This window comes from Sardina pilchardus, chromosome 17 (assembly GCF_963854185.1).
Source record: "Sardina pilchardus chromosome 17, fSarPil1.1, whole genome shotgun sequence".
Taxonomy (NCBI): domain Eukaryota; kingdom Metazoa; phylum Chordata; class Actinopteri; order Clupeiformes; family Clupeidae; genus Sardina; species Sardina pilchardus.
Genome location: NC_085010.1, coordinates 30,954,817 through 30,973,348, shown reverse-complemented (window position 1 = coordinate 30,973,348; position 18,532 = coordinate 30,954,817). Strand labels below are relative to the sequence as shown.

Here is an 18,532-nt window from a genome sequence, read left to right as displayed (position 1 = left end):
GATACATGCTGTTCATGTGCCAATCAATCAATCAATCAATCAATCAATCAATCAATCAATCAACCAATCAATCAATCAACCAATCATTCAACCAGTCACTGAGTCTCTCTCTCTCTCTCTCTCTGGCTGTCTTCTGAGACATGGCATACATGATGTAGCTTTAAACTGCTCCATTCGCACTAAGCCCAGAGCATCACCAACACTAACACCAAACTACCACTAGGTGGTGCTGTTGGACTGAAGATGTGTTTGCAGAATAAAACTCTGTGGTCTTGGAGTCCTACTGCATGCAGATAACCAGGGCCGTGTCACCAGCATACTGTATGAGACGTCTTCATAACCAGGGCCGTGTCACCAGCATACTGTATGAGACGTCTTCATAACCAGGGCCGTGTCACCAGCATACTGTATGAGACGTCTTCATAACCAGGGCCGTGTCACCAGCATACTGTATGAGACGTCTTCATAACCAGGGCCGTGTCACCAGCATACTGTATGAGACTGAGACAACATGGATGCTGAAGAGTAATCAGTACTTCAGTGCAGATCCACTCCTGGTCCTGTCATGCTGTTCTGGAGGAATATTTGCATAAAGATGTTGATTTGCATGAATGGAGAGTTGGATATTTATATCATTGTGTGTTCAGAACGCTTTAGAGCAACAGAGATCCTGTCATCACTGTAGAGAATTTATTACAACACAATAATGATGACACCCATGCTCATAGCCTTCTGGACTTTTGCCTTCTGTGTTAAAGGTAAGAAACTGACAACATTTGCTCCAACACAGAGTTACTGTTTTGCGTGTGTGTTGGTGTGTGAGCCAGGTTTTTATGATGATTCTCTTTTTCTACAGAGTCCTATGGACAGGTGACTGTGACTCAGACTCCTGCAGTGAAAGCTGTTCAACAGGGAGGATCAGTCACTCTGAACTGTAAAACCAGCAGGGATGTGGATGGTGCAGGTGGTTCATATCTACGATTAGCCTGGTACCAACAGAAACCTGGAGCAGCTCCTAAACTCCTCATCAAATATGCCAAAAAACTTAAGTCTGGGACTCCATCCAGATTCAGTGGCAGTGGAACTCACCGTGACTTCACTCTGACCATCAGTAATGTCCAGGCTGAGGATGCAGGAGTTTACTACTGTCAAAGTGAACACACTATCAACAGTCAAAACCTGTTCACACAGTGCTAAAGCGCCGTACAAAAACCTCCCTCAGTCAGGCTCCACATGACTGCACTGCTGCTGCTGGAGCAACACCCTACTGAAGAGCAAAAACACCCACACACTTGTGCTACTGTGTGTGTGTGTGTGTGTGTGTGTGTGTGTGTGTGTGTGTGTGTGTGTGTGTGTGTTTGTGTACACATGTAGATCTGCAGCATTGCCCATCTGTCTACAACACACTCAGGCCCAATCCCATGTCTCTGTGCTAGCCCTTAGGGGTGATCATATTCCCCTTGGAGATGAGACACCACTAGCCTACCACAGGGAGAGCCGGCGTGATTGGAACACCTTTGAACTAAACGTGATTTGATGTATGTCATATAGTATGATTGAATATGTGTGGAATCATAGTCACATCTGCAGTAAAATAAGGGCTGCTCGTGCTGACGTGATAATTGTTTGATAATCAGATTTAACACTCATTACGATAATATCCGTGACACTGGTTTGAGAGGTGTACTGTATGTTGGGTATTTCTCTTACCCCTCAGGTTCCAATTCTAGATGAAGGGGTATCCACCCTTCCCCTCAGCCCTACCCCTCCACCCACAAGAGGATTGGGATAAACACTTCCTCTCTCATGAACCTGCACAACTAAGAGTAGGAGAGAAAACTGCCTTCACCCTTCATCAGCCTTCACCCTCCAGTTGGGATTGGGCCATCCATGATCATGGAGAACACATTGGACTTCATACATCCTAGATACAGTAGATGTCTCTGCTAAATGAATAAGCTGACAAGACATGATTATGAATGCTAGACAGGATCTGTGTTGGATTCATCAATACTGATATGGATCTGGGTTAGATTCATCAATACTTATATGGATCTGGGTTAGATTCATCAATACTTATATGGATCTGGGTCAGATTCATCAATACTGATATAGGTCTGGGTTAGATTCATCTATACTGATGTGGATCTTGTGTTGGATACATTCATAGTGATAAACATCAAGATCTGTGTTGGATACATCAATACTGATATGGATCTGTGTTGGATACATCAATACTGATATGGATCTGGGTTGGATTCATCAATACTGATATGGATCTGGGTTGGATTTGGCTGAATATTGCTTTAATTGCAATATCTGTGGGACATGGTGACTAATAGCATTCTCACAGCATCTATTAGCTACATCATACTGTACTAAGCATTAGCCTACAGAGGATACTGGAACCCGTTCAGTAAACACACAGAACAGTGTGTGTGATCTAGTGCATTAGGTATTAGCCAAACTGTGTGTAAGTGTGTATGCGCTGGGTGATGTGGCCTATTTGCCTACAGATGATGTTTTGCATCAGTGCTGGCCGCCTCAGTGCCCCAGGAGTGTTTATACTGCAGCCTCAGTAGTGCACATGTGTGAGTTCAGCCGCTCCCATCTGAATGGACAACAAGATGCCTTTAGCTCTCATCCTCATCTGGACACTCACTCTCTACTGCCAAGGTAGGGCTGATGGACACAGAGGACTGCAGCCTATGATGACCACATCAGGAAGACTGTTTTCAAGAGACATCAGGACAAAGAGAGAGGGTGGGATTGATGTGGGATTACTGTCATCTTGTGCTAATCATCACATCATTCATTTGTGTTTCAGAATGTGCAGGACAGGTCAGTGTGACTCAGACTCCAACAGTGAAAGCTGTTCCTCCAGGACAAGCCGTATCCATGAGCTGTAAAACCAGCAGCAATGTGGATACTACCGCTGGGAAACCTGATCTAAGCTGGTACCAACAGAAACCTGGAGAGGCTCCTAAACTCCTGATCTATAGTGCCAACACACTTCAGTCTGGGACTCCATCCAGATTCAGTGGCAGTGGATCTGGCAGTGACTTCACTCTGACCATCAGTAATGTCCAGGCTGAGGATGCAGGACTTTACTACTGTCAGAGTTACCATAGCGGTGGTGTGTTCACACAGTGCTTAAGCGCCGTACAAAAACCTCCCTCAGTCAGGCTCCACATGACAGCACTGCTGCTGCTGGAGCTCACTGCAGGTGGAGAGCAGAGCAGAAGTGATGGGGGTGGGGGTGGTGGGGTGGGGGGTGGGGGTGGTTGGTGGTCTGATTGCTCAAGTGAACACACTGGCGATCATCCCAATCAGGAGAGATGGGGGGTGCTGAGTGCACTACTGCTGCAGATGGAGAGGAGAGTTCAGTCTGTGTGAACTGTCCACCTCTGTGGTTCACATGAGGACCCATATGTCCACTGCATATTCCCACTATGTGGCCATCACCAGATGCAGATGAAGGGGATCTCTGCAGTGTAGTGCAGTCTCTTCACTGCTCTAAAAGGAGATGAACTGAACCATGGGACTGTGGGACTGAGCAGCACTGGTGATGTCAGCTGGGGGGCAGGTCATCCACAGTGACCCCCTCTACCCACCTGCCCTCAGTCCACTGCTGCTGTCCGTGGTGCTGAAGCTCCTCCATCTTCCCTCAGTGTCCCTACTGGGCAGGAGGCAGCAGGCTGCTCCTGTTAGCTGCTGATTGGCTCTGAGTGTTCAGCTGTGGCTGTGAGCTTGACTGGTTACAGGAGTGAACTCATAGGATCAGTTCAGTTGACCATCGACTGCCCTGCCATAGACAGGCCTGTAGCAGGCTTCACCTCAGCAGGTCTTCCCTGGTGCAGTGGTGCAGTATTGTGCTGCCTGACTGGGAAACGATGGGGCAGATTTGGCATCCATCTTAGATTTGAGAGAAAGATTGTGTTTGCACCACCATCATCTTAGATGTAGCAGGATTATACAGTATATCTCCACCGGCATCATCTAAAGTAAGGCGAGAATTGTCCAAAATAAAAGGATGTAGCATCTGACATACATACCGTATAATGATCTGAATAAAGTAAAAAGAGATGCTATATGTTTAAAAAATAGTCTATTTCTCAAACAATGATGAGTAACAGATGCACCACCTCCCCCTGTAGCACCTGCAGTGAGCTCCAGCAGCAGCAGTGCAGTCATGTGGAGCCTGACTGAGGCAGGTTTTTGTACGACGCTTTAGCACTGTGTGAACACCTTTTCACTGCTGATTTCATGAAGACTCTGGCAGTAGTAAACTCCTGCATCCTCAGCCTGGACATTACTGATGGTCAGAGTGAAGTCACTGCCAGATCCACTGCCACTGAATCTGGATGGAGTCCCAGACTGTAGATAAGTCCCTGAATGGATCAGGAGTTTAGGAGCCTCTCCAGACTGCTGCTTGTACCAGTGCAGGCATGGTAGATAAGTATTGTAAACTGCTCACAAAAAGTAAGGAAACTTGACTTTGGCCCATTATATCTCCACTTTAATAATACCAATCCCTAAAGTGTTTTATGTCATTTTCATCATTTATTAGTCACCTTTACAATGAGGTACAGCTTGTAAGCATTGGGCTCCCATGGAATGAGCAACACAAGCAAACGTGTAAGTAGTGCCAATGAAAAATGTGCCAAAATGGCCTGTTATGCTGTTGGAATTCACCTTTGTTACTTTAAGCATTGACGATTGCACTCTCCCACAGAAATGAGGAAAACAAAACATGTTAGGCATACATTCGTTCATTTTATACTCAGTGTCAGGGTCCTCAGTAGCGTGTAGAGGATCCATATGCAGCCACAACAGCTTGGCACCTTCTTCTCATGCTGGTCACCAACCTGGCTACATTCTGCTGTGGGATGGCATTCCATTCCTCGATAAAGATCTGTTAAGTCAGCCAACCTGGTTCTGTTGGTGACTCTGGCACGTACAGCACGCCCAAGCTGATCCCACAAGTGTTCAATTGGGTTGAGGTCTGGACTCACGTCACGGCAGGCCATTCTATCCTCTCCACTCCCAAATTCTGGAGGTATACTCTCTGATGATCCCAGCTCTATGGGGGCGAGCATTATCATCCTGGAGGATGGCATTTGGTCCCATATTCTGGAGATATGGAATTGCCACTAGCTCCAGAATCTCATCCCGGTATCTAAACTCACCTGGTAGCACTTGAAGCCCAAAACGAGATGTCTGGCAGCAGAACCCTATTACTGGCCATTTTGGCACATTTTTGGTTGGCACTACTCAGACATTGTATTGTATTGTATTGCTCATTCCATGATTGCCCTATGCTTACAAGCTGTACCTCATTGTAAAGGTGACAAATCAACGAAAACAATGATATGAAGCACTTTACTGGTTGGTATTACTAAAGGGGAGATATAATGGGCCAAAGTCAAGTTTCCTTACTTTTTGTGAGCGGTTTATATAAATGAATAGACACAATCCCCCACATTGCTGCTGGTTTTACAGGTCATGGATACGGCTTGTCCTGGACGAACAGCTCTCACTGTTGGAGTCTGAGTCACACTGACCCGTCCTTCACATTCTGAAACACAAATGGATGATGTGATGATTAGCACAAGATGACAGTAATAATCCCACATCAATCCCACCCTCTCTCTTGGTCCTAATGTCTCTAATAACATGGTCATCACTGCTATAACTGGATCTTTCACCGATAAATCAATTTGGCAGAAAAATTGCTTAATTATTTAAAATAATCGGTTTTAGATTGAAAGAAATGAAGAGCATCATGTGGCCATTTTACCTGTAATACAGAAGAGGAGTGGCCAGAGGAATCTGAAGAGAAAAGTCATTCTTGGTAGATGTGTGTTCTCCAAATGATGGTGTTCCAGTCCTCCTCTCTCTGAGATATAAAGCTCTCAAGAGCTAAATGCTCCGTTTGGTTATGCAAATTGAACTCCTTGGTGCCTTCCGTTCCCCACCCTTGGAACAAGAAAAGAGAATCTGTACCACAGGCCAACTGTGCAAGCTTTTAAAATATTGTAATCTCTATTGTCCTGCAATAACTTCCACGTTAGTGTGGGTGACAGTAAGGACCACACAATGCTCAGGTCCACAGCTGGACCCTCCAGGATAATAAAATGGAGAAATCTGAGTCTGGCAGGAATAACAACTGACTTTATAGTTCTGCTGAAATTATTATCATGTGGTTTTAAACATGACTTTCTCTTCAGGTAAATCATACTCTTCCCCTTTAGAAGATGTAAGAGTGTTAGGGCTACTTTAGACTGAAATAAAATCTAAACCTGAAATAATCCATGACTGAATTTGTGATGTGCTGAGACACATGTTGCCCTCACTGTAACGGTATGTTGCACTGCCAGTCACAGTCGCTGAGCTGTGAAGAGGTTTTTGTACAGCGTCTCTATGAGTCTGTATCACTGTGGTGGACTTTTGGTGGAGGCACAAGACTCGATGTGGGAAGTAAGTGCTGCTTTCATCTTTAATGTAAAATCTTCGTCTTCATCTTTGTGATTGGGTAACAAAAAGTCTTCATCCGCGTCATTTTTATATGTTCTGCAAGGCTGGACTTTATTTAAGGATTTATTGGTCATAATCCTGCCTCTGAGTTTGGTCATAATGTGAAATACTGAGTTAATTTTGTGTACTGGTGATTGGTGGAGAATCTAAGCCCCTGGTGTAATTAATTAAGTAAGTAATTGGCAAATCGTTACTGAATGAGTTTTGTTGGGATATCAGAAATTGAAGATATGTTGCTGGTGCGCCTCAGAGGAGGTTTTTGTACGGCCACTGATAGTGTTTGTATCACTGTGGTACACGTTTGGAGGCGGCACTAAACTTGACATTGAAAGTAAGTAAACGATCAAACATTTAGAGCATTCTATCATTCTATCATTCTATTCTACTCTATTGTACTCTATTGTACTCTATTCTATTCTACTATACTGTACACCACGGTAGGTCTAACCGGTAATCCATAGTAAGATGTGCTATTTACCCAGTGGAACATGTAGCCGTCTGTTTTTTGTCTCATTGAAATACCGGCTCTTGATTTTTTAATTATATATTTTTAATTTTTATTTGTTTATTTAAAAGGGACAATGCACATCAATTGACATTCTTTGTTCACACTCAAAAAATTTAAATGACTTTTTTAGAAAATCCTGAATTCTGTCGTGATTATCTAAGACATCTAAGATGCAGAACAGTAGATCAAAAAACCTGGGGGGAAAATAGTGTATTTTAAGATTTCACATTGAACTTGATTAAGACCTGGGCTACAATTGGAAGACAACTTGTTTGAGTTGAAATTAAGACTCTCTCAAACTGAATGTATGTGTAGAAGGAAAAGGCTAGACAGAGAGAATATCTCTTCTTCAACGTTGCTTTCCTCTGGGTGGACTGTTAGACTTTTCCCGTATCAGTGCAGAACTTGTGCTTTATCGATAACTACTGTATGTTTTGCAGCTCAAACTACTTTATTTTACTGTGATGTCCACTCTGTATATTAGTTTACTCTATTGTTTTCAGAACGTTGGTGATAGTAGCCTTTTAGATGTGACATCTGGTAACTGTGGAATTAGCTGCAACATTGCCGTTTGTTTTTCTAATAAGATTTCCACTTTCTATTCTGCTGTGAGTCTGAAATGGATGATCAGTTCAATTCTAACCAACCTTAAACTTTGTGTATTTATTTATTTGTTCAGACATTTCTACACAATATTCTGTTGTTATCGCAAGTCTTCTTCTCTACGTACTGTATGGTGCTTTTATATGTTTAAAGACATTTCTCTGCCGTTATCGCAAGTCTTCTTAGACTTATATTCCGAGCCAACTCGTTCATTTCACCAGTAGGCTATTGCATCAACCTGAACATCCTTGGTTAATATTCTGACTAAAAAATGATCCCTTGAACAAGATCCAGTGTATCTGTGACACCATGTGGGCCTACTGTCATGTAGCATCTGTAATATCATGTGTAGAGAGTTGTTGATGGGTTTTAACACTAACCTCTTTATTCCTCTCTCTACCTCTGTGGTTGATTTGTCAGGTCCGGACACCCATCCCAAAGTCACAGTCCTGCCCCCCCTGCACACCAGCGGGACTTCAGCCACGGTGATGTGCCTGGCTAACGGAGGCTTCCCGTCCAACTGGGCGCTGAGCTGGAAGGTAGATGGGAGCAGCAGGAGCGGGGAGACCAGTGTGTTTGGCCCACAGAAGGACGGCCTGTACAGCTGGAGCAGCACCCTGACCCTCCCTCTCCAGGAATGGAACCAGGGCCACGCAGTGACCTGCGAGGCAAAGCACGGCTCCCAGACCGTCACTGAGATCCTGAAGAAATCAGAATGCTCCTAGAGTCTCCTCTCCAATGGCTGCCATCAGCCTGATTTAAAGTGTGTCTGATAGGAACTCTTCATCTCTGATAGGAACTCTTCATCTCTGATAGGAACTCTTTTCTTTTAATTCTGTTAGTCTGCAGATCTGAGGGACTCTTTCCATCGTTTCGATTTGATCATCTGAAATGTTTGCAGCTTTGAACTTGTAATGTTTTTCAAAAATGCTTTAATAAAGGAGTTTGATGATGAGAGACGGTATTCTTGTTCATTGCAATACTGAGAACCCTACTAGTAATTAATTTAGTCTCAATTAACTCATTTATACAGTACTGTTTAAGTTATGTATCATACATGGGGAATTAGTCCAATCTCAAACTAAATGGGGAGCATACAGAAGTGTTCTTTCTAAGACAATTAAAGTGTTCTTTCTAAGACAATTAACAGAGCCTTTAAAAATCCTGAACCCCCAAACTAACTGTGGAGCATAGGAAAGTGTTTAAAAAAAAAAAAAAAAAAATCCTGAAGCCTCTTTCATCATAATTCAGAAAGAAATAGACCAATTCAATAAAGTAGAGTGATAAGATTTAAATGAAAAACTGAATATCAAATGTGTAAGTTTTAGGCAGCCATTTAATGAATAACCTGCCTTATCATATGTTGACCAAAGAGAACTTATAAGTAAATAAATGCTGACGAATCCTTCTAAACTCTATAAGTCCTTCGTCAGTGTGACTTTACTGTATGTAATGTGGCCTCATGTAAATCCCTTGTGAACACTTGAACATCTGGCGATAGTGCTGCTCTATTCTGGGACTAGCAAACCCACTCAGGCCTGGCAATGCAAATACAAGTTTCCCCCACAGACTGCTCTGTTTCCTAGGTTACATAACAGAAACTGGCATAAACTGCACTGACACACACACACACACACACACACACACACACACACACACACACACACACACACCATAACATTACAAGAACATTCTTCTCTCTCTCATCTTTTCACATCATACAGATACTGTTCAGGCATGAATAGAGAATAACTTATAAATTCCAATTCAATTGTTGACTTTTAATTGAACTGGAATTGAGCTCAAAAACAGGATGTCTAATTTTTCTACAAATTTGAATTAAAGGAAGTAGAATTGACTTTCAATGAAATTCAAAGTAATTGATATACATAATTTAATGGTAGTGTTTAACAATGAAGCTTCACAGTATATGGCAGATACAGTATGATATGGCAACAGACTTCTGTGCTGTTTACTTGTATTACGGGCAGTTGTTCTTACCTACGTACACACACACACACACACACTGTGCTGTTTACTTGTATTACGGGCATCTCCACAGTGATGGTCAAATACGACGTGTTTAAACACTTTTCACGTCCATTTCGATTTCTAACAGGCTAATTTGTTCTTGACATTATTATATTTACTCTCTAGGTTTTCACCTGAAAGGTGGACACACACACACACACACACACACACACACACACACACACACACACACAAAGAGTAGCCGTGTGCACATCCCACATTTTGGCAGGTGCAGGATAAAAAAAGAATGGAATGTCCACAACACTGCGTTTTAGCTCCCATTGAATGTAATGGGTAATAAACAAGAAACATTCCACCCTTCTTGGTCTTCATCAAACACTTTTCAATATGAGCTAGTTCAATCTGTCCCACTTCAAAACCATGTACTGATCTTCAATATGTGTCATTTTCGGCATGCTCAATAATATCCTATAAAATAATAATATCATTGCTGTTTTCTGTGGGGTGTCAGATTCTGACAGAACATGTGTGTTCCTGGTAATACAATGTCTGAGTGGGTGTTTAAAATCACTAACAATATTCTTTAAAATAACTGACAATATTATTTAAAATGATTAACAATATTCTTTAAAATGACTGAAAATATTATTTTACTGCTGCATGCATTTGCAAGCTGAAGAACACATAAAATCCATAAAATAAGCAAAAGCTAGAGCTGAAATGAACAATAAGGTTCCTCCAGGCTCATTGTTTCCACTGGAGCAGAGGGGCTGATGTGAGGCTCATCGAGTAATACCAGCTTCACAGGAAGAGGGCGCCATTTCCTCAGGGCTGATCAGAATCAGGAGTTAGTTATAGACTCCTATAGGGTGAGACAATCTTGTCAAAATAGTGCAATTGAAACACTGACAACAGCAAATATTCATTGTCAATGCCAACTACTTCCTCAAGTTTGTCCTACCACATTTTTCTGAGCATCTTTGATTGATCATTGAAACTACCCTTTCTAGAGACAAACCCCTGATCGCCACAGATCATGTCCTCTGGCCAGTAAGCTTTGCAGTTTTACCCGTCAGTATTATTTTGTGAACAGCAGAGTTACGCTGCTGTGCTCAACTGACCTGGTTAGGAGGTTCTGGACTGATCTGGTTAGGAGGTTCTGGACTGATCTGGTTAGGAGGTTCTGGACTGACCTGGTTAGGAGGTTCTGGACTGACCTGGTTAGGAGGTTCTGGACTGACCTGGTTAGGAGGTTCTGGACTGACCTGGTTAGGAGGTTCTGGACTGACCTGGTTCTGGACTGACCTGGTTAGGAGGTTCTGGACTGACCTGGTTCTGGACTGACCTGGTCAGGAGGTTCTGGACTGACCTGGTTAGGAGGTTCCACTGGTGTAGCGTGCAGATGTGTTCTCACCCTCATTACCAAGGGGCTTTGCCTTCAGCAAGTAGAATGTAATAGCTAAAGGCAAACATATTATTGCACATTTTATTGATCTACATACCGTAAATCCTCAAATTCTATTCATGGCTGGAAAGACCCTGACCACAATTTGAGGATTTACGGTAGTGCTATTAACAATAGAGGGAGTGTAAGACCTGACACACACACACACACACACACACACACACACACACACACACACAGATATGTTTGATTTCCTTCTGGCAACCAAGTAGCCATTTAAGCACAATTGTGCAATCAGTGGCTGCTACTGTGTGTGTGTGTGTGTGTGTGTGTGTGTGTGTGTGTGTGTGTGTGTGTGTGTGTGTGTGTCTGTGTGTGTGTTGGTGTGGGGAGAGGAGGGGGGGCTTTAAAGATGGAAGGTGCATTATAAGTAGCTTGTATCATTCCTTTGTGTGTGTGTGTGTGTGTGTGTGTGTGTGTGTGTGTGTGTGTACATGTGCTTATGTATGTGTGAATGTGTGTTCATTCCATGACTGTTGGCATTATTTTAAAGAGCTTGTAACCTTGTGTGTAACTCAGCTCTTTTGAAGTTGCCCACCTCTGAGCATACAAACAACAGGAAGTAATTGTGTGACTAATTTGTGTGGTGTGTGTGTGTGAGAGAGAGAGAGAGAGAGAGAGAGTTTGACCATGGCCCAGATGTTTTTGATCTCACGCCTTCAGTTGTGCACTATGCCTATACATCCTGAGGTGTTTTTATTCTCACGGTCTCTTACAGTTGCACCAAATATCCTTCATTACTATCCTCCCTGGTTGCACTGTGCATTGTACATGTGTATTATTATCATCACTATTAACAATTATTATTATAATAACAATAACAATAAGTCTTTAACAGTAAAAGTCTTACACTATGGTATGTTTTCTATGGCTTTAAAACAAAGCTCTTACCGAGGAGAAGAACAACTTTGTAACAGTGAGGAAGAAGAGTCAGGAACCAGGAGTCTAGCAGGAGGTCACATGATGCATTCTGGGAATCGTAGGAGAGTTTGGCGTTGCCATGGCATTGGGCATCCGGCGTCAACAAACACACTCTCACTGTGCCTTTGGTTCCGCTCGGAATGTGGAATGTCAGAGACTCCACAAAGCTGGAGTTACCTGAACGGGACAACACCGGGGACCTGGTCATGTGACACAACAGGGAAGTAGAGCATGATGAACCAACTTCAGTGCTTGACTGTTGTCAGGAAATCACAACCTTAGAGGTAGCAGGCAGTACAGGATGTGTGTGTGTGTGTGTGTGTGTGTGTGTAAATGTGTGGTTGAGTGTGTGCATTTGTTCCTGTGTGTCCGCTTGCCACTACTGCAAAGGGGGCCCGCCTTTGGCCAGATTTATCTTGCTGCATTTTTGCTTGTTTCTGCTAATTTGCCAAAGTAGCCTAGACTACAGGCTGCATTTATTACTGAAAATCAAGCGACATATCAAGTAGGCCTACTCTACACTGTGCCTATTTAGAGACAGGACCACACGCTTACAGCGACAACAGCTGCCACTAGCTTGCATTGTTGTAGGCAGCGCCGATGCACAAACTAAACGGTGCCAGTAATGCTAGCTATGATAACCTAACTGGAAACCTCTACCTTATTCACACGGGGACATGCCAATGTTGTAAACACACAAAACACAACTTCAGTGGTGCCTTAGCTTGATATAGCCCAGAATGGAAAAGTCTATACGACCCACAAGAGAATAAAATTAACTAATAGCCTAAACAAGCAAAAGTGTAGTGCTCTTTTGGATGTGTTGACAGAGCTGTAGTCACACTTAGCTGTTAGTGATTGACCAGGTTGCATTTCATAAGAAATGCGTTTGCTAGCCAATTGTCAAAATAGGGAAATTAAACTAAGTGAAGAAATGTTCTACGTGTCAAACCCTCGGGACAGAGGTAAAGGTATGTCGTTGTTAAATTAGTCAACATAACTCCAATGTTATTTGTGAATTTTCAGGAGCGGTACATACTCCTTTGGGTTGCAGTCCAGTCCTTGGAAGAGGATCTTTGTGACTGATTCCAGGTTCCTTCCAGTTATCAGAGCATAGCATGCACCATGGAGCGAGACCCTCTCTGGTATCAGAGACCAAATCTCTGGTGTCTGAGGAAAGAGGAGAGAACATGTGTGGGTCAATGAGTGCTCAGAGAGACCATGGAGGAGGGAGAGAGATAAAATACTAAAATATAATCGTACACATGTGAATATCAAGCTAACAGTTTAATCGAGTAGCATACTTACACATGTGTCTTAGTCCATTGCCACATCTCTCTCTTTCTATACTATCCTGTCCGATTATCGGCACAAAAAAAAGAATCGCAAGCTCCACAGATTGCCACGCACATAAATCAGCCTCTAGAGGCGAGATGGAGCTCAGGTTGCAACTTACCGAGTAGTTCTGACCCGAGGTGTAGTTTTGGCAAACATCCTAGCCAGGCAGAGAGAGGGACGACAGAAACAGCCAAAACAGATCAGATAGATCAGATATCAGATAGTGATTGTAAGAGATTAATAATTCATTTTGTTGTTGTTGTTGTTGTTGTTGTTGTTGATGAACCTGAGGCTCGTCTCACCTGTGCACTGGTTGAGTTCTCTGAGGATGCCGATCTCCAGGTACAAGCATCACCTGAGAGGGACCACACACACCCAGCAGACAAGCACTCCATACACCTGTGGAACACACACACAATACACACAAACAAACACCAAACCACACACACACACACACACACACACACACACACACACACAAAATGCAAAATCGATAACATTTAGCTTCAAACACACTGACTATGAGTTAAGAGAACAGTTTTCTCACAAAGCAGAAGTTGGCGTTCCTGTGATGCTGGAGCAGTTTTTCAAAAGCACGTCCTTAGTGAGCAACTCCGTCTGGACTGTGATGGTAACCCTCAGGCTGAGTCCTGCGCACATGAAAACACACACAGGCTCTCTGGGTCAGACACACTCCAGCTGTCCACTGTGGTGTGCTGGAGCAGTAATAAGCAGACATGCGTCCATTCACACACCTTCAGCAGGGAAGCTCTCACTAGAGAAGCTGCAGGAGCAGTTGGAGGGGCCCGGACTGTCACACTTCTCTAAAGCACATGAGAAACGGATGCCTCCGTTCAGGTTGGGTGCAGCGGTCACTGTGATGTCCTGACAGGGGAGAGAACCACAGACTCACACCAGGATCTGATCAACTCATAATAGACTCTTATTTTTTTATTTAATTGGGTTTTCCCTGCTCGGGGAATCACTTCATAATACATACATTTGAAAAGGAGAAAAAAAACAACAATACTTGAAATAACACTAAATGTTTTGATGGTTAATAGACTCTCAGATTACTCATAAGAAAAGCCACCTCTACCTGCCCTGTGCTGCTTCTGACCATGAGGACAGACATAATGTCCCTCAGCGGGGACGTCCCAGGAACCGAGACCCAGTCAGAGCTGGAACAGTCGTGCTGGAACGAGCACCTGGAGCGGAACAGAGAAGCCTTATAAGGCATGAGAGTTCTTGACAGCAGAAATGGTATCTCTGAGGTCAGAGGTGAAGTTTTAGTGGGGAAAAAAAGAGCTCACCTAAACACACACATCACAGCTAATGTGGTGCGCATGTGCTACATGCATACAAGCTACAGTAAGAGGAAGTGTGGCTGTGGCCAGTATGAGTCAGCTAACCACACCAGAGCTAACCACACCAGGGTGTGACATACTACCGACTAGGACGGGGGGGCAAGCCGCATGCACAATAAAATCCTGGGTAGCGTTGTAAGTTATATTGCTGTATTCCAGACGTCGGACAGCAATTCCAACCTTGGAGTTGGGATAGATCAACTTAGAGTTGAAGTTGGGATAGATCAACTTAGAGTTCAGAAGTGGGAACTCTGACTTCAAAACTCCACTGTACTTTGTCCCAGTAGGAGGTCAAAACTCTTGACCTCCGAGTTTGTGTGGAATGAAATTGGGAAATATCTGACTTCGGAGAATGTAGTTTTGTCATTTTGTTTTCAGAAATATAAATGATTTGACCCTTCTGGGTCACCACACATGGCGTATGACAAATATGACAAATGTAATACTTGCTGCATGCCTACATTTAATAAAGTGAATCATATGCAATTTCAATTTCAATTTAATTTCACTTATAGAGCGCCAAAAGATTACACATGTCTCATGGCGCTTTACAGAGTGTTAAACATCCAAAGAGAGCCCATGAGTAACAGGGGCAAGGAAAAACTCCCTAGAATTGGAGATGCATATAGGAAAGAATTAGAGATACATATAGGCAATGAACAAAGAGACGACGGGGGATGATTTGCACCTCCATTCACCATAGGCGGTGGGTGTGTTTGCACAAAATGTAGACTACTTTCTGTTAGCTGAGGGGCCAATGTATGTGGCGGAAGAGGGGGCCAAACAGAGATCACAGAGGAAACTCTTGAGGTGATTAATTCAGACACTTAGACCGCCTACAGAAACCGTCCTCTCTTTTTTACAGTGCACTGGCAGAACTGGCTGCTGGCAGTCGTGAGGGAGATGATGGCTGAATATGACAAAAAAAATGTCATGGGCTTGAAATTGTGTGCCATCACTATACTGCACCTTTAAGTCTCAAATGTATTAGCTTCAACAAAATTGACCCGAAGTCATCATTTGTTTTGGTCAATATTTAAAACTTTTACTGTTACTTTACTCACACTTTGGGCCAATGAAAATCATTTTCTCGTGGTAGGGGTGAGCTTCCCCCCTGGTGTAATTAATTTGGTCCTTGGTTAAACTGTATGTTTTGAATAAAAACATCTGCAAATGTATTTAAATATAAACATGATCACAAACAAACTCGACTTCCTGGGCGATCAATGACTGTACCTTTAAAATATATTGGGACAGCAGTGGGCTGATGCTCAACGGACATTTTTATCTCCGCTATAGGGACCAGAACAACAGTACAGCCAAACACTTATTTTTTTTACTAGAGTGTTTGTGTGTGTGTTTGTGTGTGTGTGTGTGTGTGTGTGTGTGTGTATGAAGGTGTGTAAGTCTTTTACCTGCTCTGAGACACACACCAGCCACAGAAGGGGTCCAGGGCCGACCAGCACTCCCCCAGAGTCTCATACACACCACATCTGGCCACAGGTACCTTTATCATCTACACACACACACACACACACACACACACACACACACACAGTGTTTTGGTCACACAGTGTCATTACAAGACTTCCATCATGCCATGTACTGCCATGTATGATCACAACACACACACAAACACACAAACACACACACACACACACACACTTCACAAACTGTATTGATACTGTACTATATTCAGCTGACCGACCTGGTTTCCCTGAGCCACATAAATGTCTGTGGGATTCACAGGAGCAAAGAGCATTTTGGGTAAAAATGTCCAATCCTCCTCTGAATTGTACAACACAGTGGGGCAGCCAGGTTTGAGAGACTCGTCTATAGCAACCTGGAATACAAATAACCAGATGAATAAGATAATTTGAAATCACTGGGGGGGGGGGGGGGGGGGAGCTTCATTAGAGCTACAAAACCCCATGCTAGTGGTGATCACTTTATATTCAACAGACACATCAGATTAACTGTCAATATACAAAATGTATTTGTGATATTATCAAACCTTGATCAGCAGTCCAGTTCCCGTGCCAACGAAAAGAACAATCCAGGAGTTGCTCTTCAAAGCAGCAACAGATGTGATGGAACTGTCCCTGAACACTGCAGCAGCTGCCTTAAGCACCTGAGGCTACAATCGAGAGAAACATTGTGGGTCATATCTTATCCACACTTCATTTCCATCTTATCCATTTAACTTCATTTGTTTATTTATTCTCCCATTTAGTCATTTTTTTTTAATTCTCATTAGCTTTGCTTATTGACACTGTTTATTGTTTATGTTGTTATTATCTTAGTTGACTCTGTAGTAGTCTGATCAACTGCTACATTTAATTGTTGTGTTGTTTTGTTTGTATGTCGCTTTGGACAAAAATGTCTGCTAAGCATGATAAGTTATAACTGTAACTGTAGCCTAACTGTAACTTCATAACGACAAACTGACATTTAGGCTCGCTCTTTGCTGGCCATATAAAGGACATAACAGTAGTATCACCTCTTCTTGCTCTTGACACTCGCCACCTGTGATACAGAAACCTGAAACATATCCTGTGCGCTTTCGGCTGATGTCGAACATCGCCACCACGGTTTCTCCGGGATTCGTCTCGACCTGAAAGACACCTGCCCAGAGGGCGGGCGACTCCCCTGGAATAACCGCGGAGGACAGAAGCTTCCACTGTCTGCCTGCGTCGCTTTCAGAGCACTGCAGGACGGCACCTTGGAGAGTTGTAAATATATCCTCTTTGGTGTATTCTCCGTTCTTGGTGAAGTTACTGTCGAGGCTCAAAAGCTTCACTGTCGAATTGGAACCCCTCCTTTCATTCAAAAATAGACACACCTGTGAGGACGCAATATGCTGGAAGCAATCGACAAACTCAACTTCTGTCTCACTAATGTGCTGAATGCTTGCGAACGGCGTGCCATGGACATCTGTTTTAGAGAAAATTCCCCCAATTTGTCCATCTCTTGTGTTGCGCAATGTTACCGAATCACTGAAGTCATATTTAGACTTGTCTACATTTTTGCCCACCAATAAGTATTTATCATCTCCATGGCCAATAATGACCGCGATGCTTGGGTATGCTCCAAAGCCGATGGTTTCCTTGTGTATCGTCTTGGAAATATTGTTTATGTCAAGAATTTCACAGTATCCACAGTCGTATGATCCACATGTTATCAAGGTGCCGTTATAGACGAAAGGAACTAGTACTTCTAGTTTGTTTGAAATTGTTGCATTTGATATTTCTTTCCGCGTCTCTAGATTGAGGTCGAGCCGCATCTGGTGAAGCTGAGTATCTGTGAGGACGAACAGTGTATCGACCCCAACAGCGAAATTAACAACATCTCCATCAAAGACGTGTGACTCTTTACAGAGAGCGTACTTGCAAACAACTAAAATAACTGCAAGACAAGTAGCGTTCATGTCTTGCCAAACTTCTCTAAGCTACGTCTGTCTGAGGGGGGTCCGTCTGAGGGTCTGCGCTGTCAGGCTGTCACACAGAAACGGAAAATGGCCCACCGACTCCGAGCAGTGTAGTGTCGCCTCTCCCACCACGCGCATCACGCACTCTGCGTACAGGGCCGCAAAGGACAGAGGGGGCGCCAACATTTATGCAGTTTTACTGCAAACGTCGTTCACTATTCGTTGAGAACGTTTACAGTGTCAAACTTAAACAACGCCATGTTACATGATGTTCACAGGTAGCCTATAGCCTAAGTAATGTATGGCAGAACTTTTACCTTCTAGAACCCTGATGTCCGCCTCTGCTTATACTTGATCTAATGTAGGCTACATGA

The 18,532-nt window shown here is 43.3% G+C and overlaps 1 protein-coding gene and 1 gene segment (V, D, J or C); one reads left to right on the top strand and one right to left on the bottom strand.

Annotated features, from left to right (window-relative positions):
* The first annotated feature begins 655 nt into the window (after positions 1 to 655).
* On the top strand, positions 656 to 8,605 carry LOC134062489 (Ig kappa chain V-III region MOPC 63-like). The segment is given in 4 exon segments: positions 656 to 758; positions 857 to 1,183; positions 6,445 to 6,480; positions 8,069 to 8,605. Coding segments are annotated over 4 exon segments (720 nt in total).
* A 1,034-nt stretch (positions 8,606 to 9,639) lies between these two features.
* Positions 9,640 to 18,211, bottom strand: LOC134062488 (plexin-C1-like). Its single transcript, XM_062518511.1, has 13 exons — positions 17,232 to 18,211; positions 16,746 to 16,868; positions 16,440 to 16,574; positions 16,147 to 16,247; positions 14,464 to 14,572; positions 14,120 to 14,249; positions 13,912 to 14,014; positions 13,667 to 13,763; positions 13,483 to 13,521; positions 13,066 to 13,196; positions 11,997 to 12,226; positions 11,010 to 11,099; positions 9,640 to 10,502 (listed from the first exon to the last, which is right to left on the bottom strand). Exons 1-12 carry the CDS (start codon positions 18,156 to 18,158, stop codon positions 11,014 to 11,016), a joined length of 2,211 nt encoding a protein of 736 aa, XP_062374495.1. The 5' UTR covers positions 18,159 to 18,211; the 3' UTR covers positions 9,640 to 10,502; positions 11,010 to 11,013.
* Between the last annotated feature and the right edge of the window lie 321 nt (positions 18,212 to 18,532).